Genomic DNA, 19860 nt, shown 5'->3' with positions numbered 1-19860 from the left:
AGTAAGTCATGCCTGTGACCTCTGCAGCTGAACACCTTCCCTGCACCTCTGCTGGAACTGTGCACGTGAGGTGGGAATGGAGTGTGGAGGTGACAGGCAGCTGGCAGGCCTGGCGTGCTGCAAACCTGAGACCCTGCTGCTGCCCCAGATCCACATTGTACCCAAGTGGTACCTAAATTAAGAGTTCCACTCAACAGAGAGGATTTGCTGGCATGTCACTTGTCACGACAAGGCTGTAACACAGTTTCACTGCGTGTCTTGCCTTGTGGCTCATTTTCTCAAGTAGCACAGTTCCTTCCCTTGATATCTTTAACGGTTTGCGAGGAGGAGTGATTCTGAGTCTGTGGGATTATTACACCTTGATTGTCTGTGAAGGCAGTAAAATACATGAAGTAACGTGTCCACTGAAGTACGTAATCTGTGGTTATTTCAAACATACATAATCTATGGTTATTTCCAAATGCAGGTATTAGGACACCTACCTTGGATATTTTCTTTTACTTTCTCCACATCTGTCTGCTATTTCAATGCATTGGTTCATCTACATTCCTGATACTTGCAGGTTGTAAGAGGGCAAAATTAAGGATAGCTATGCAAAAGGTGCATTTTTTCAAAAGATATAAAGAATAGTAAATGAAGCCTTACTCATTTCTATACTTTCAAATCTGAAGATGAAATGATAATTTGTTGCAAACGCTTTATCCCTGCGATGACAGAGAGTATGAACTGATAAGCCCCCTCAAATTAATTATTTCCTCAGAAAGCACTTCCCATGCTCATTATATGTATTTTATTCTTTTATACCAGTAATATTAGTATTTTTCAGTGCTCACTCTTCTTACAGACCATCTCCTGTCCTGTTCTGTGGGTTGGAACGTGAGGTTTGGGCAGAGAGACTATCTTAACCTTTCTTTTTTCCCCCTTCCTAAGCACACTGAAACACAGCCAGGTTCACATGAACTTGGGCTGCACAACTGCTATACTGGGCCATGTTTTTGGAACTAAGTTGGGAGCTCCAGAGATGTTACGGGCTTCCCCAGATCTTGGAGTGACTTCTTCTGTCTGTGGTCCTGCCTTGGTCTTCCTCTCTTTCTGCCTTGACAAAGAGAATTTTCCTGTGTTTTATGGCACAAGATAATAGCAGCTCAGAAGACCTGAACAGCCTGCTGTTTCATTTGGTCAGTAAAAACACACTTGAAGGAAACAGCCTTTTTGCTACCTCCTCTCCTCCTTGCCCCCACTCGAGAGTAAAATGGAGGTGCCAGGAGTTCCATTTCTGTGCAGGTGTCATGCCACAACCTCATCACCTGACCTATAACAAGCAGCAGATTGTACTGCAGTTTTAGAATAGACACATGTAATGGTTATGCCATGGATTTTTTTTTTTAAAAGCAGAATCTGGGAAGGAAAAAATTGATGGTGTTATGCAAGCAAATATGGTGTATGTCATCTGCCAGTTTCACAGGCATGGGAGTGAAATGCATCCATCAGTTCCAAACTCATATGGCTTTTGAAATACTGCTATACAATTTATACCAGCCAAAAGAGTTCTTTGTAGAAATTCTCTTCCATTCTTGTGTAAATTTGATGATAACCCCTTTTTTTCTTTTTAGATTTTATTTAGATTTACGTAAGGTGATTTGAAGGGGAAAAGAAGGCCAACTGCACTGTAATTTATAGTGATTAATAGGGCCATTTAGAAGTTGTTTGAAATTTAGATTGCACTGTTTATCATTTACAGTTGTGTGGGCTAAGGTAATGATTCCATTAGTCTAATCTATGAGCAGTATCTAGCATCTTAAATTTTTTGTTCAGTTGATATTTCATTACAGAATTTGAGATATAAATCAGAAGCAAGATACATGCGTGAAGTTTAAATAGAAATGAGACCTTTTAAAGTGACATACGGGTACAGATTAACTTCATTATAAGCAGCAAATGAAATAAATATAATTCACAAGTAATGTGCCATCTGTTATGGTTGGAACACCTTTTAGTGCATTTCTTCTTACTGTGGCTTTTTATTGTAGAAAAGGAACCCACTGTGACAAGATTTCGGTAATCCTACCAGTTCCTTTTCAGTTCGTTGGTTAAAAACCATTTTACCCATAATCGCTTCAACTATTTACTACAGCTGCAGCATTTTCAAAAAGTTCTTTTAAATCTAATATTGATTATGTGTGCTTTCTTTGCACTTAAATTGTAACAAAATACAAAAACTATTTAGGTGTGAGATTAAAGTGTAGAGATGGTGTTACGCTTAACTTTATCACTGAAATAGTTGTATTGGATTTTAAATTTTATGGCTGCTGAAATCTATAGGAGCAACTTTTTCTTTTTGATTTTTTGCTGCCTTTGACAAATGTTTATATTAAACTTCTACATTTTTTTCAAATTATATCTTTCAAATCAATAACTCTGAAATTCAAAATCTTTAGCAACACCTAATTTTTGGGAAGGCTATCACTCATTTTGAGGGTTTCCTGATACAGACTCATGGTGAAGTCATCCTTATAATAATGCCTAGCTGTACTTTTCCTCATCCATAGATCTTAAAAAAAGATTGTCGTCCACTTGTCTGCGAGCAGCTAGCTTACATACTTAAATTAGGAGGCTAGACTCCTATTTTCTCTTTATAGACAGTGGAAAGAGAGAGGCTTTTCCAAGGTGTGATTGAGAGTGCTTTGACAAGAGCAGGAGCCAAGCTTAAATTAGTTCCTAAAGTTAGGTGATGTGAATGACCCCAAAGTGCTTTACTGAAGCAGAACAAATACTGTTATTTTCCCTTTCAAGATGGGAAAAACAAAGCTCAGAGATGAAGTGATTTGCCCGAGACCATCAGGAAGCCAGGAATTGCATGTCTGTTTCCTAAAGCTCAGTCTGGGGCTGCAGCCAAAAGGCACCAGAGTCTCTGGCCAGTATACGTCAAGTGCTTTCCAATAAACAAATGATCAGGCCCTGCAGGTGGCAGGGTAAGCTATAGAAACATAGGAAAGCTTTATCCAAGCTATACAGAGCCATCTTGAAAAACCCTCCAACGATCTGAAAAATACGTGACTGTGACTGTGCCTCGTTCCAGCTGTCATACCCAAGAGATTGCTTGTGGGAGGATTAATGGACTGGAAAGCTCCAGGATCATGTTCATAACACATGCATACCTGTTCTGCCCTTCCTCACCATGTAATCAAGTTGTTTTAAGTTCACTGCCTGTGCAGTTGCAAAGGCAGAAGAAGAATGTGTCAATAAAATAATAAGAAGCTTAAAAAACCCAAGCGTACCACTGGGTCAGAGAGGGCTAAAGTCAGCATCTCCAGAATACATGGAGAAAGCTGAGGCAGGAGCAAAGAGAGAGCAAATATGCCACATGGATTATCAAATTGGTTTGAAAAGGGAATAGGGATTTTTCCTTCCTTCCTTTCATTCTTTTTTTAAATGCCATATATCAGAATTTTTCTAGAAGCAGTGCTGAGCTTGGGTGGATGGGTAAGCATGGAGAAAGGAAAACAAAAGTGAAATGAGGGAAAAGGCACCATATGTGGTCACGAGCAGTTGGGCAGTCCTTCTGTAGAGCAAACGGGTACCTTGAGTTATGTGAAAGACTGGGGTGAGAACTGGAGACAGATCTGGGAGGCTGTGTAGTCAGACAGAGACAGAAGAAAGCAGAAGAAATGCTATGAGAGAGGAGAATTTTGGAGGAAGGGGCACAGGCCACGCATGCAGGAACCCCGTGAAGGAGCAGCAGCAGCAGTGGATAAAGAGCGACTGAGCAGTGGAGGGAGAAGACAAGAGACTCAGAGAACTGAGAGTAAGATGTGGATGAGTTCAACAGCTTACATAAATAACCTTCTCCTTGCTGTAGGATATAAGGTGGTCTGACTTTGGTTTCCCTGGAAGAAGTGGAAAAGAGAGCACACTGTGGATTGGTTCTGAAGGAGCAAACACCCCCTGCCATTTGGACTCCTACGGCTGCAACTTAGTGTTGCAAGTACAGGGAAGGTAACAGCTGCATATACATACAACAAATACAGGGGAAAGTTATACTGGGCTATAACATTAGTTTTGGACTCTTGAATGTTAATTCTAGATCCTGATTATTTTAGTTTTCTTGAAGAGCATCAAAACTGTTCTATAGGAAATGGCAGAACTTCAGGGGGTTGGAGTTTGACTGGGTCATGGACGTAACACAATTTTATTTTCTTCTGTTTGAGAAAGATGTGGCCCAATAAGAAACATTTTAATCTTCCTAGTACTTACGAATTCAGGAATTTGGAATTAGGAGTTAAAGAGTTAAAAATAAAAAGCCCAGAAACAAAATAGAAATAAACTACTTTAGACTTTTACAATATTCTCTGTGCAAGAGCCTCTAACAGCCTGCTAGAATTAATTTAAAGGGGAACATCAGGATGAGGCAGCCAGCTGTGAGCAAAGTTGAAAGGGACATTTGAGGCTCCAAACTAATTTGGGAGCATGTGGCTTTGTTGCTGTACCTTTCTGCCTGTTTACATGCTTTCTTTTTTTTCTTTATCCCCATTTTTTTTTCTCCTTTCCTTACATATTGGCCTCAGGGTTTTTTAATTATCTATTATTGCTAGAGTAATGCTAGAGTAGCAAAACAAGTTGCATGCATTTTTTAGGTTTGAAAGTATACAGTAGAAGGAGAAATTTGCTGGTGGGGGTTTAATGTGATTAATTACTCTGACATTTTATAGAACAGTAAAATCGTGGTGGTCTTGTGATTAAGGTGGAGGATTGAAAGTCAGGCATGCTGGCTTCTCTCTATGCTGGGCAGTGCCACAAGTTGACTGGCTTTAAGGCCCAACAAGACAAATGAATTTCTCATCACCTTATCTGTAAGAAGGGTAACTGTTTAGCTCTCGGGCTGGTTTTCATTCATGTTTGTAAACAGCCTTGAGATCCTTGGGTGAAAATGCAGCAGAGGCTCTGGAGGCTGCCCTCAGCACTGCGCTTTGCTGCAGCCAGTTCTGTAGCGCTCAGATCACATCAGTAAGCATTATGCGTTGAAGTCCAGACAGTTAAGTGTATTTAGGAGCCAGAAATCTCATTGAGAACCATGAGACATACATGCCTAAATATCTTCTAAGGATCCACCTAAATGCTGGGTGTACGAAGTAAGTACAGTAATCTAGCAGACCTGATACCTGCCCTGTCTCTTTGATGTCTACCTTCAGATACTGAACTCGAGCGTTCCAGCATCACATAGCAATTTTGCCTGCCTTCCCAAGACACTTCCTCCCCCTCTGGTAGAACAAAATCCTTATTCATCTCAGGGAAAGAAGCCTAAAGCCTTTGCATGGCCTGAAAAGACAAAGTTGTTTTCCCTCTTCAGAGTAAAACCTATAAATAGATTGCAAACTTCCACAAGCTTGTGAATCCTGGGCTTCTTCAGAGCAGAAAGATTCCCTTCTGAGACTCACAAACAAGACAGGCTTTGTAACAGAATATAAGCTTATGCTAAACTTAAATAGATTTGCCTTTGCAGGAAAGCCAGGGATGACTCCTTAGCCCTTTGTTGCTATCTTGAATTTCCTTCTTGCATCCCTCGGGCTTCTTAATTTTTTGCTTCATGATACTGCTTTGTCATGAGCCTGCAGGATTAACCCATGAGCCTCCTAACCTAGGTATTCTCTGCCCCTTCAGAGGATCTATCTTGGAGGGCAAAATAAAGTTGCAATAGGGCCTGAGTTTCAGGATAACTGTTTTTGTGCTTGCATCCAGCAGTAGTTTTGGTAATTACCAAGAAATGTCATTGGCCTATGGCACTTCCATCTGTGCCAATCTCTGCAGTTCTGGCTATCCTGCTCTTCCTGTCTTTTCTGGTTTTGTGCCATTTGGTTGCTTTTCTCCCATTTTCAGACCTGTGACTTAGAACTGACAACCAGAAGCAGTAGGCAAAAAGCAAGCAGTGAGTACCAAGGAAAGAGACAAAAAAAAAGATCTCGCTAGAGTCTGAAACAACGAGGACAGCTGCACAGATTGTCCAGCTGTGCTGTAAAGTACTGACTTTACTTTTCCGTTGCTTAGTGCATGGGTCACTGTTGTACTGATTGGCACTTCTTCAATGTAATACATTTTCTCTTTTTGTATTCCTTTCTGGTTATTTCCATCACCTGAAGTACTGCCATATAAAACTCCTATTTCTAAGTGTCATATGCACCTACTAAGATATTTCATTTATAGTACCCATAAAACTGGCACCACCAGTTCTAGCACATTCTGTTTTTTTCTCTTTGATCTGGTCTATGTAAGTGAAATAGAGACCTTAGCTCTCAAGGGTGAGGTCCATGTCTCAGCTCTGCTTGGCCCTGCACTGCAGTGTGTTGACCTTTGGGCACATAGAGAGCAACCTAGAACAGGAGTGCTCTCATGAGCAGAACAACCCTGTCCTGTTCCATTTGGGCATTTAGTCACATCAGTAAGTTCCTAAACCCAGTGGCCCACTCAAGGCACATTTTCATAATGTCGTACGGATAACACAAAAAATACAGGTGTTTCAGGATGTTTAATGTCTATGGATGCCTCTGGTTTTTATTTATGCCATCTTTGGCATAGGAGCATCAAGAGTTTTACTAAAAATGAGGGGTTCGTGACACGGCCAAGTAAGTACTGCAGGTAATGATAGGAAACAGAACATCACATCCGTAGCACTTTACTGTCGCCATCCTAAACATACGATGCCCTCCTTTTAAAACAAGCATGGGTGCAGTAGCTATTCATTCAGTGAACTAAATTATGTTGTCTCTAACAAAACTATATCCTCTGGTTTATAGAGCAATTTTTAATGCTCCGAGCATCTGTAAATGCTGCATGTTGTTCTGTAAAAGGGAAGAAGGGGAAACCAGATGGGAGAGCTTTTTTTAAAAAAATTATTTTATCTGCCTTTTAAAAATAATTGGTGAGAAGCTGTAAATCTTTTCAGTTAAAAAATTAAAAAGTGGAATATTTTAAAAACACTTTTAGGAGACAGCCTGTAAGCACTGCTTGTGTTCTCACTGCATAGGAGATTCACACAGTGAGGCAGATTTATGTTTTATTGAAAACCTTGCTATTGCCTTTAGTTCTTTGCTGTAACTGACATGTACTGAATACATTTTTATCTTCTCTCTATTTTCAGGAAGAGATGGCACCTCTTCCCACCTGGTGACACCAGTTTCCTTTATCCCACCAGGATCCCTTATGAGGAATCCAGCGTATTCAGTAAAGTCAACGTTGCCAACCCTGATCTGAAACGCTTTCCCGAGTTTAGGAACACAACAGCCCACATCGTTACACTCAGTCCGGGACAGGTACCATTCACATACAAGCTTTACATTGCTTTAAAGATTCTAGTAAATTATTTAACTGGCTAATTAAGGGCTAGGAAATCTTAACAGATTGACTGTGGAACTTCCCTCTCCCAACACTCTGCGCTCAGGCTTGATACATTTCTCTCAGCATGGGAACCTTCTTTGCTCACAGTTATTTTACTAGCCTGTTCTGTACAAAAATGCAAACATTTGGAGAGTTAGTTCAGTTGGCTTCCCAATTCCATCACAGTTCTTGCAGTCACCTCCAATTTGCCGGCTTTAAAACTTCCTGAACAGTACTCCAACCTGTCTACTTTGAAACCAGCATGTTCCAGGAAATGTGTGTGATTAATGAGCATGTAGAGCCAGCAAAGGAACTCATATTTTGATAGTGAATGACCTTCACCAGGGAACATTGGCACAACTTGTTGCTTTAAGTATTGTAATGATGATACTTGCATTTAGAGTGCATACCATCCAGAGGTTTCATGGTGCTTTACAAGGATGTGAGGATATTATTAACCCTGTTTTACTGAGAAAGTTCAGTTTTGAGAGCCTGGCTTACAGTCACGCAGGTAGTCAGCAGTAGTATGAGAGCAGGGCTCAGGACTCTTAATTCCTAGTTTCCTGCCATAAGTAGTGTCCTTCTTTATTTAAATAACACGCTCTGTATTTGGAGTCTGAATTACCTTTTTCGTTTGTTCAGCAGCACATGTCCTTGTAACACACCCCTGCATATCTCAAGGTGTCAGGCCTTTCCAAAGGAATTTTGCAGTGTTCATTGTTCTGACCACTTCAGACACTGGAGTTGCCGCTTCTAGAGCCTTTTCACCATTCTACCAGATGTTGTCACCTCTTTTGACCTGCCAGCTCAGCGACTTGCACAAGTGTCCCCTTTCCCTTAGCTCACAAACCCAGCTGCCTCCAACAATTTAAAGAATGGATTTTTGCTAATCCAGCTAATTTTGAGAAGGGAGAGTGAGAAGTGCTCCTGTGAACAGGTGAGATGGCAGAATGGAGCAGGGTAGTAGTTACCAACAAGAGGGTGGTGTCTGTCAATGGGAAGAGCATGCTCTTCTGCCGGTACAGTTGCAGATGGGTAACCATGATCAACCTTCACTGTTTGCACTATATTAGCTCCTAGTCATACTCCTAAAGCAAATTATTACTTTCACATTCTGCACTTTGTGAAGTTGCAGTGTTCAATAATTTAAAGCACAAAGAACAAATTTTTACTTTTGATAAAAATGCCACATCCATTCAGCACTGCATTATCCATGATCCCTAACACTATATAATATATATCTCTTTGGAATGTTCAGCTGTGGTAGTGAACCTTTAATATGATCTTAATTTTAATTAGGCTTAAAGGAATTACAAATTAATCTTGCTAGGAATAAAGACCTTGAGCCAGCTCAGTAGTACCGAGTTGTCTGCATTGCCCTGAAGGAGGTACCGTTTGGATTTCTGGAGGCAAAGTCATGTAGAGGCAATGATGGAGCAGTGAGGTATTGCCTCCATCCATTTTATCCACGTCTTTTGGGTGGTGCTTTCCAGCACCTCATCCAGAAGCTTATGGGGCAGGTGGCTGGGGACTGCTGCTGTTTGATGGAGAGGAAAGGAATGACCTAGAAGAACTGCTTTGTTAACAAGGTAGAAGATCCCTAAATAACAACAATTTTGATAGGTGCTTAGCAGTGGTTTTCGGTTAGAATACATACGTTTACTGCAGGATTTGCAGCCAGCTGTTTTTTGTGGTAGCACGTAGCATCTCCACTTTTTCCCAGAGGGTACGCAGAACATTTTGGATTAGATGTTGTAACAACAAAGGGTTGAAAAATAAAGACAAAGGTGTTCTTAGGTATTCAGGAGAGGAACTGCATGTAGGGTGACTGCAGCTTTGAGTATCAAAAACTTAATGTGTCTAATGCCACCTTCTGGTCGTTGTTTGCTACAAGCCATTTTTCTGCACCCATTCAAGGCTTTGGAGCAGAATTCCTTCACGTAACATTGTCCCAATGCACAGTGCATACTTCAATTGCATCCTTTGTGCTCTTTCACTGTACTGTTCAGAGGTGAATCTCTGTTACGAATTTTGGTAGTTGGCCGAGACTTTAGGTTTTATAAGGTTTCATCCTGTACTTGACCAGTGGCTGTTGGCTGCATTTCCACAGAGGTCTTAATGCAACTTCCAGTTATACATTAGTGATCTGTTCTCGACACAGATTATGATAACATTTAGATATCTAGCTTATTTAAATAAGGGTGTGCAGAATTTAAATAAGAGTTTTCAAGGGTGTGCAGAAGTAGATGACTATATCCACAAAGTTAGAAGCTCAAGTTGTGTCACACAAATGTAGGGGCTCCTTATAAATATTTGGACCTGGTTACCTGTGTGGTGGTTGCAAGGCTGAGTGGTAAGTATGGTGCAGGAGGTTGACTGCTGGTGGATTTGTATTCACTGAACTAGTGAGTTTTCACCAAAAGCATTGGTATTTTGTTTTGTTTGTTCAACAACTCTGCAGTATTTCTAGTAACACCTTCATTGTTTTCACAAATATACTGCTTAACAGACCACGAATGGGGCAAAACATGTCTGTTCTAACGTCTTCCACCCTACACTCAGGGACAAGTGTTAAAAGAGTTAGGGCAGAATCTGCCACCCTCAGCTTAAAGCCCATCCAGGACAGATGTCCTGTCTGCCATCAGTGGGAAGAACCTGGCACCTCTACAAGGCAATTCATCCTCCCTGCCTTACACAATTACAATTCTGCCGGAACATTCATCCCATCATGTCCTTCCAGCACAGGCTATAAAAGGAGCCTACGCACATAGATGCTTAACTTTTTTGATGATTAAAAGTAGGAGAGATGAATACCACCTGAAAAGGCTACAAAATACTGAGGTGCTATACCAATATAAAATCATTGATCATGCTTTCCTCTGCCCCACTTCCTACCAGCTTCTTGCCTGATTCCTGCTCACTAATGTAATTGCTCTTGATCAATCTTCCTCTTAATCCATACCCATATAACTAGACAACGGTAAACACTAGACTAGACTAGAAAGCACATCTCAGCTTGTCTGAAGGTGGACACATAAGGCTCCACATGGAGCCCTCCGCATGGAGAGCAAGCACCTTGTGCACGGGGCTCCCATGAGCAGTGCCATTCCCTCGTGCCACCCCAGACAGGAGTGGTACTGGACACCAGGACCCATGCTGTTACAGGCAGGGCTGGGCTGCCCTGCTGCGGGCTGTCCTGATTCCTGGCATTGTATCTCAGGTGCAGCCTGGAGCCAGAGGAGGTGCAGTGCAGCTCCAGAAACCAGAGATGCAAGGAAAACCTAACTGAGCTAGGCTTAAAGGCACATTGTGTCTGAGAAGGATGCTCCCTTCCAGCCTTGAAAAGCACTGTCACAGCATAGGAAAAAATGATATTTTTTTAAAAAATCAACATTACTGCTTGCTGTCTCTCACCGTGGTCTGCTGTTCCAAAGCTCTCCTCCCCTGCTTTTCCTTGCCTGCTTTCTGAAAGTCTAAAGAAACACATCTCAAACTCGGTGTGTGCCCACAGCTACAGTTATTTCTAAGTTGCTGCGAATAGCTGCAAGGTTTTCCCTTTCCGTGCTCTTGCTAGCAGTATCTAATGCACAGTGGGATCCTGCTTGGCAGCCAGAGCGCTCAACAGCACAGGCAGAGCTCTGACTTCTAACCCAACCCTGAGCAAGCAGAAATCGTCATGAGGTCAGGGAGGGGTTTCCTTGTGTGCCACCTTTAAAGAAAAGGGGTGAGAACTTCAGACTGGGCTTAAAGTGGGGAACAGCAAAACAGTCTGAATAACCAAGAAAAATGTAATTGATACCAAAACCCAGTGTTGTAGTCAAGTCAGAAAATAGAGTAATTCCAACTTTTTAAAAAGCAATTAAATACTCCAGCTCAAAGTATACAAAACACTTGTTAGAAAGGGTTGCAGTGAAAAACTGCTTTTGTTTTTGAGAAGAGTTTTAAGTGATTTTGGTAAAGCAGAACTCAGAGTTGTCCACAGCATTATGCATAGCAGATCGTTGATAATTCTGGTTTGGGGAAGGAAGGAAGGAAGGAAGGTCTTTCATGAGGTAGACTACAGAGCTGGCCCCAAGTCACCCCATAGAGAAGGCAGACAGCCCAGCTCAACCTCTAGACACCAGAGCTATCATCTCCATCACACAAGAGGCAGAAAAGTCCAGGAGCTGAATTTGTACTAGAATTGGTGATGAAAACACCACTCAGCCTGCAACATACATGGAGAACTCCTTGTGTGCCCCAAACCAAAAGTGAAAGCTGCCAGTTCCTAACTCTACTTTTCCACCTCATCCCTGAGCTTCCCTCAGTCCCTCGCCAGGGTCCCTATGGACACAGCATGGTAACAGCCCCCTTCCCTTCCTGTTCACAGCACCTTCCCCCCGGGCTGTGCCCGTGTTTGACATCAGTGGCCCTTGGCACTCCTGTTTCAGCAGGTGGGAAGACACCAGCTCAGGAGGGATGGGGGAGGCAGGGTAAGCAGCACCTTCCTAGCACCAGGCAGGCACCAGCTGGGATGGGGCATAGGCTGGGGTGGCAGCACCCTCACAGTTCTCACATGGTACTCCCATAGAGCTGTCTATGCTTTTATTTAAATTTATTTTTCATTGCCAGGGTTGCAAGCAGCTCAGGGATTTGCTTGGATCCCCCCATAGCTCCCCCTCTTTTTCTTCCCATCACACTGTCATGCTTTGGTCGTTCCTTTTCTTGTGCATTTACCCAAATATCTTTTTCTAATGGGCAGGAATTTCTTGGTATAATATTTCACTTCAGGGTATGCTGCCTTTTTGAAGCAATTCCACCTTTGCCCTACCTTTGCACTGTATCGAGTTAATCACGTCCGTTGAGAATTTAAACCTTTTCTGTTCTCTGTGCTGTACAAGTCTTCAGCATTGCTCCACTTGGTCTCCCAACTGTTCTCTTTGTTTCTTTCCTCCTGTTACAGACCAGAACTTCATTTTATCTTTTCTGGGATTTCCGTCCTACTTTGACTTCATCTGCTATATTTGCCTATCACTAGCCCAAATATTAAAATTATCTCATTGCTTGTTGTTTAGATCAGTATCTTCCCGGCCCACAAAGCTAGGTACATGCTGTAGAAAGCAGGATAACACAACATTATCTCTTAGCTTGGAATAGTTCTGTCTTGGGTTTGCACTTTACATTTTTCCTGTAAAACGTTGGCTGCATTTTTGTGTCTGTGTGTTATTACCCTGTGGTTTACTTTCACATTTCCTATTGAAACGGAGTTTCAAATGTAGCTGACTCTGCATCCCATATTCATAAACATATGGAAGTCTGCTTTGTTTTATCGTGGAATGGATGGCGGAGTGCGTTTGTTTTGGTTTTGTTATGGGGATTTCTTTGCTTCTAGTTACCAAACCTAGAAGAATACTAGTTTATAAAGGTGGAAGAATCCTACCCCTCTCTTTGCTGGATTTTATTTATTTTATTTTTTTTGGTCTTCTGTTAGTTTTGCTGCTCCCTTCCCAGCTGTATTTTTTGGTTTTAATTACTTTTTTTCAATTTCTTCATCTTCCTTAAAGTTTTAGTCCCTTTGCTTTTTGATAATTTCAATTTTCTTGCTGCTATAGATCCTTATTTTAAAAAGCATAAGCTTCCCCAAACATGAGAGGGGCAGCAAGTGTCTTTATGGTACCCGTTTTGCCTCTTTGAGTCACAGCTCCGTAGCTCCTTTATAAATTGCATCAGCAAACAGTGCCAGCTCTGAAGTACACAGCTTTGCAGTTATTACCCTCAACCTGCTGGCAAGTAAAATCTGATTAGTCTCTCCAAAGACCAAGTTCCTCTGGTTTGATTTGAAAAGACTGGACTAGTTAAGGGGGGGGGGGGGGGGGGGGGGATTGTATTTTCCTCCTGGCTACACCTCCTCTTTCCAAAACAATTCTGTCTCTGCTTTGCATGTGAGTCATGTTGAGCCAGAATGTGCCATTCCTAATTTCCACCTTGTTTTTCCAGGCAGCCCCTCTTACTGAAACATTTAAACACTTTAATTTGCCTCTTTGCTTTTTTGCCCTTGCTACATAGTCCCTCGGCACCATACTCCAATTCCCTAGAGTCTTCATCCACTTCTACAGCACATCGCCTGTGCAAGTCTCACAGACAGGACCCCATGAAACGGCTTCTTACTCCAGAAGCTATGTCACCTTCTGCTGTATAACAAAGTTTTTCAGCCTTCATCATTATACCCTGTCATTTGGAGGGCACCCGGATTCTTTAACAGAGTTCAGCGGAAGATCCGCTATAGAGCAGAGGAGCGTTTGGCTTTTTTTGTGTGTTTCTGCAGTCAATCAAATGTGGGCAAATACTTGCTAGCAGACAAATCTATTGCAGCTGATGCAACTGCAATTTTCATTTCAAGCATAGGTTTCTGTGATAAAAGCACCTTTCAGTGTAGAAAATATGTTTTGGCTTCAATCTGTGTAGGTTTCATACACTTTTAGATGCCAGGAGTAACTAATTGGTGATATTTTTTAAATAACGGCCCTCCACAGACTCACTTCTTTCTCTGTTTTGTATGCTGTGCTGGATTAAAGTACAATTTCCAAATGTTTTTGACCTTTAGAGAGCCAATGCTTTTTTTGTTTGACTTAAATTGAAACCTGTGGAGAACATTTTGTCCTCTGGCCCAAAAATGACTCTGCTCTGTCCTGTAAGTGTTTGCAGGACTAGGGCCACCGTCATTGTTTCCTACACAGACATTTTCTCATTAGCCGTGTTTTGATATAACACAGCACAGGGCTCTCTAGGTAGCAGAACATTCTTTTAAGTAATTTGTGTCTACCAAGAAAAAGAATTGCCTGCAATTCAGGTACAGATCATTGCTTCACTTTCCCCATTTTGAAGTTTATATTTTTATCTGACTCTGACCATTTTTATTCCTTGTCAAAACCCATCTTTTATGCTTTTCTTGATAGCTCTATGTTAATCTAATGTTCAGTAATCTGTAAAGCTTGTCCTGTATCATCAAAATAACATTAATGTCTTTGTACCGTAAAAGCCATGGGTTAGAATCAATTTTATGCCACAGCTATCATCCTGATACAGTTGTAAAGCTCTTGATCTAAACTAGATTGTCATGATTTCTGAGACATCTCCTTTTAAAAGCCTGTCTACCGAAAGTGACAAGTTTAATACTGGTGATTATTTACCAGAATTAAAGCTACATATTGTTAATCACCAAGATGAGCGTTAGGATACCTGCTTTTTGGGGAAGCCAGCTGGCAGTCCACTGGGGAGCCTGCTCATCTGGAGAGTCTACAGAGGAATTCTTGCCCGGCTGAGACTTTCTCTAAAGCCCTGCTTTACTGCCCCACCAGCTGCACTTTGTACAGCCAGACCTTGCTTACCCAGGGCAGTTATAAGGTTACAGTCCTGCTTCACATGAGAAGGAACTGGGTTGAGAGGTAATTCTGGATCATGTCCACTTCTCACTTGATAGTATTGATACAATGGGAGGAGAGAGTGGGCGTTTAAGTCTTGAGAAAAAGCTCTTTAGAAGAAATTAAGATCACTTCCCACCCTCACCCCTGTTCCTTGTCTTATTCTGCTTCTGCATCCCACATCACCTTAATCAAAACAGCTTATCTTTCTGCAGGCTTCTGTTAGTACTCTAATGCGATGTCTCCAATTCCAGGTCCTGCTCGTTCCAAGGCACTGGTGGCACTATGTGGAATCCATTGATCCCGTCACAGTCAGCATAAACTCTTGGATTGAACTGGTATTTTCCTTTTTATGTCATGGTGATGTAGCATTTCCACATCTGCATGGACTTTTGTCCCTCATCTGCCAGGTTCAGCCTTATTGGGTGTGCTGTATTCGGAGGCTGGGGAGGGAAGAGCCCTTATGGACAGTTTTTCCTGAAGAACCTTCCAAGGTTCTGGATCGGAAGCCCCAGTTCAGCATAAATCACATTCAAGTTTACCTTAATCAGGCAAACAATTAAACACAAGCTAAACTTTTCATGTCCAATTTCTTATGGGCTAACTAGCTTTGTGCTGAGTAGGGGATGGCAAAACAGCAACTTCATCTCAAGCACATGCTTACATGCAAAGCTAAATTAGAGTTTAAATCAGATTAATGTGATAGGAAGGGGGTGGCAGAGCATTTTGAATTTGCTTTTCTCTGTGATAGCTTTGATGTGCCTGGAGTTGGATTTTCTCAAGTATTTAATTTCCTTTTCCCTAGGCTTGATTTTTCTTGCTCATGTTAACCAGTTTGTATGGGATGATTCCAGGGATATCACAGAATAGTTTGGGTTGGAAGGGACCTTTAAAGGTCATCTAGTCCAGCCCCCTGCAATGAGCAGGGACATCTTCAACTAGATCATCTCAATGCACTAGAAGGTTTTCTGATTCAGATTACTTGCTTATTAATATTACCTAGCTTAATATAAAATAAAGACCCTTTGAAATGGCCTGTGAAAGCTGCCTCACTAAAATACTTACTCTTTTTGTTGCTGGGTTTTTTTAAAAAACCTTTATTAGACTGGAAATCTGCAGGGGGATGAACAGATGTATTCAGCTGCTGTTCAAAGACCGCACAATACATCTCTCATGCTAACATCAAACCAAGCATTTGCAGAGTAGAGGAACTCACTTGGGTGTTTCCCTCATGGAAAAACTTTCCAGATGAGACTATGCATTTAGAAAGGACAGCAGGCCCACAGTCCACACCAAACTTTTAGGTAGCCTTAAGTACAGTCAGGCTGCGTCCAGTGCCAGAAAAAGCACCAACAATATTGCAGAGCAACCATTTAAACCTGCCTTAAATTTGAGAAGCCTCTGAGGTAATTCAGAGGAACTGGCTGTGTGCCTTGTGCTTGGAAAGACCCTGATGTCAACACACATGCTTGTACCCTAAGCTGTGCCTCACAAATTGTGCCCCGCTGGAGAAGCAGGTCAAGGTTGGATGAGTTGGGTTAGGCTAGTAACTCGCAGGTGGCTGGGTGGTCTGTTAGCTACAGCATTTCTAGTTGTTCTTATGCACTGCAAGGAAAAAAACCAACACTGAGCTAAACTCCATGGCCTTTCTAATCATTAAAGGTCTTGCAGAAGTCACCAAGATCCTGTTTGGCGATAGCGAGAGCGGGTAGTTGTGTGGCATCATAAACAGAGGAGCATTTGCTGGGTCTTGCTAGTGAAGGACACACACATGCCCTCTCCCCAGATAATCAAGAGCTGCCATAAGCAAGTGCAGATGTTGCAACCCGGGTGAAAGTTTCTTACAGAAATTATCCCTATAGCTGATGATGGCAGCACTGTCAGGTGTTGGGCAATCCATCTATAAAAATAAATTCTGACAACGATGCTAAAAGACAATACTGAGAACATTTCCGTTACCAAATCAAATAGTTTTTGCTTGCAGCTGTTACCAGCTGCTTTCATATTGACAGATGTGAATTGTGCCAACATTTATAGTCCTAGTGAAACCATTAATTATATTGACAAGACTTTAGAGTAGAAGTCTAATTTGTTTTCAGCTGCATGTGAGCTACTCAAAGTATTCCTTGCTGCCTATTGTACTCTCATGCAATCGGTACAACAGACCAGGGTAAATACCAAGAGTGCAACACCTGAAATAATTTCCACATGTAGATACCAAACTCTGTGTTTTGGGGGTTTGTTATAAAAGGCCATTAATAAGCCAAGCATCCAAAGCCACAGAATGCTAAGAGCACTTCCCCCTGCTTCTATCCCAAATTCTGCTCAGGGTTCCAGGATGAATTACTGCTTCAACACTCATACTAGCAAGATGCATCGTTTGCTTGACATGTTCCCCAAAGCCAACATGAGGCAGTTCAGGGCTGTGGCTGACTAGGTTACATCTTTCCTCCAAAACTTGTATGTCTGAGTACCTCAATTAAAGCCAATTTATGCATCCACTCCTAGGCATTTGTCATTGAAGTAACTAAACCACACATCTTGTTTGGAAAGTTTTACTGTCTCCTTCCACATACTTTTCGCCTCCGTATACAAGAAACTCAATTGTGGGAAAGAAAGCTCAAAAAGATCCTGTGAAGTTTTGTTCTGCTGTCCTAAACTAGCTAGCACCCAGCTACCCAAGGGGATGGTGCAGAAAGTGAAGGCTGAAACAAAGAGCCAGTTATTAACTTAGGTTTTAGTTCTGCAGGAGAGCTTTCAGAGGAAACATGGTTTTCCTTCTACTGATATTTAAAACTGCAGCAGTATGGCAGCTGCCGTTACATGATAAAATATTTCCAGAATTTCCTTAAGACTCACTTTTATGGCTCTGTAGCCCCCAGATAGTTGCTGCCTAGCTGTAACATCCTGTGTGTTTTAAGTACTTGAATTAGACATAATATGTACATATATAAAATTTGCTATGTACTTCTGGGGTCCTTCAAGTCCTAAAGAGCTACATAAATGCATACATTAATTAAATGCTAACATTGCATTGTAATTCCAAGCACCAGATTCAATTAACAGAACACTCATATGGGAAAAGATTATATACACACTCTAGAATCTTATGTTTTGCAAATCCTTATTCAGATGAGTAGTTGCACCAAAGCCTGTGCTGTTACCGATGTGGGGACTTTAAGTAGGAGCATCAAAAGTCTGAAACCTTTCACTGACTTCACATACATGAGTATGGCTTTCAGACTAAGGCCATCCATTTCATTCTTCCGAAGATCTTCCAGCTTTCTGCAGAGACCCAAGTGCTAACCTATCTCCAAACGCTTTCTGTTCCCTTGAGGCAGGATGCAGATCATGAAGCCCGTGTAGAAGAAGCAATAACTCGAATGCTGGTATGTGCCATAAAATCAGCAGAAAATCCGAGTGATGGAGATCTCTGGCTAAATCCCACAGAGGTAAGCCGTCTCTTCCTCCCATTATAGCAGTGATAACAGAGAATTACTGACATTTTGCTTAGCTCCCCCTGAGTCTTTCTGCTGCCTAAGAAAAAGAATTTTAAATTCCTTCCCTTCATGTAGCAGAAGTAATTCATGGAAGATAATCATGCAATGGTGAATTGAAACATATCTCCTTTTAACTGAGTGTATCCTGGGTGTTTTCTTAGATTGAGGCAACATCCCATGAAATCAATCTTCAGTACCTGAATAAAGCAGTGTCTGCATATTTGAAGTGTCAAAAGGAAAGTGTGTCAGAGCACACGTGTTCCAGCAACAGTGGTGCAGAGCAAAGGACAAGTTCCTTATGCAAGAGGAAGAAGAGGGAGGTTGGCTGTGAACCAGAGGGCTGCAGATTACTAGCCCTTGAATTTGGCTTTTCAACATTTAAAGCAGAAAAGCTGCAGAAAACACCTTTTGGGCTTCATCTTATTCAGGTTTTACCACAATCTCAAGAAACAAGCTCAATGGGTGCAGTTGCAGTTGAAAGTGATGGTAGACCTCTTCTCCGTGAAAATGAAGAAAGACATTTTGGAAAATTACACTGCACCAGGAAGCAATTGGTAATGAGTAATGACTGTGAAATGCCTGCACGTCAAATGGATTCAGACGGCAGTCCAAATGCCTCGCAAACAGCCCTTTCTACCAACGATTTGCTCGACTGTTTGGTTAATCCACATGTCATCAATTTAGTGGCTCGGCTGCTGTTGGAGAGAACAAAAGTTTAATGCCGGAGTGCTTTTATCATTCCTGAAGTAAATCAAGTGGCAGCCTTGTTGTGGGTGTTTAAGCTCTGCAATAATTGAGTGTTTCATTTCAAATAATTTTTAGGTACAGACAGACACAGTTAATGGTTAAGTGACAGACTGAAGTTGAGCTGAAAGAAGAGTTAACTGGTTAATGATGGCTGGGAAGAGAAAGGTGTGTTTAGTCAGAGAGCTCCTCAGTGTTAAGAGCAAAACAGAGCGTACGCAGTTATACTCCCACTGTGTACACAGCATCTTTAGTGTTCTACAGCTCTGAGCTGAGAAACAAGGATGGCTTGATGACAGATGATAGGAGGGAGTGCTGGGACATGGTTATGTAGCAGAGGAGGACTAAGAGCAGGAGAAAACTAACTTACTGTAGACTGCAGTCCTTGACCGCGGTTAAATGGTCATTAGGCAAGTGGTTGGGTTGATCACATTAGAGATGTAAGTTCAAATAAACCTAACCTCAGCCAAGAGGCAATGCACTCACTAATGCATCTATTTTCTCCCTTCCACAAAATAACTTCAGTTTTGTAACAAAGCTCTGGGATGGAGTGAGACTAAAGCCCTTAGCAAGCAAGAGGCCTTCAGCTGGTTCAGAAACACATGAAGCTAGAGACTGAAGGCTATCGGGAAGTTACTGTTATGATTTATTTAAAGCCAGATGCACAGTGTTCCCTATCTCTAAGGTACGAAACAAAGCAGTTATGACATTCTGCTTCTGTCCTACTCTTTACTATAACAATCAAAATTTAGTGATTTTTTTTCTTTTGGTTGTAAGTAGTTTCTGTGCAAGACCATTCTTTCTTCAAAGTATAGTAGTCCTTGGATTTGTGTTGGAGGCTGGATGGT

The 19860-nt window shown here is 41.7% G+C and overlaps 1 protein-coding gene across 3 annotated transcripts in view; it reads left to right on the top strand.

Annotated features, from left to right (window-relative positions):
• HSPBAP1 (HSPB1 associated protein 1) overlaps positions 1 to 19053 on the top strand; it is a gene marked incomplete at its 5' end in the record, with an annotated part of 38119 nt that extends 19066 nt beyond the window's left edge. For 2 of the 3 annotated variants that reach the window (XM_080399771.1, XM_080399769.1), the window contains 5 exons: positions 3860 to 3996; positions 7133 to 7304; positions 15023 to 15106; positions 18110 to 18220; positions 18430 to 19053. In XM_080399771.1, coding sequence (XP_080255897.1) covers positions 3860 to 3996; positions 7133 to 7304; positions 15023 to 15106; positions 18110 to 18220; positions 18430 to 18987 — 1062 coding nt within the window. In that variant the 3' untranslated portion in view covers positions 18988 to 19053. The remainder of the gene's footprint in view (positions 1 to 3859; positions 3997 to 7132; positions 7305 to 15022; positions 15107 to 18109; positions 18221 to 18429) is intronic. The other variant, XM_080399770.1, reaches the window with a different exon arrangement.
• Positions 19054 to 19860: the final 807 nt, after the last annotated feature.

This window comes from Falco punctatus (genome assembly GCF_963210335.1).
Source record: "Falco punctatus genome assembly, chromosome: 8".
Lineage (NCBI taxonomy): Eukaryota > Metazoa > Chordata > Aves > Falconiformes > Falconidae > Falco > Falco punctatus.
This window is presented reverse-complemented; position numbering and strand designations above follow the sequence as displayed.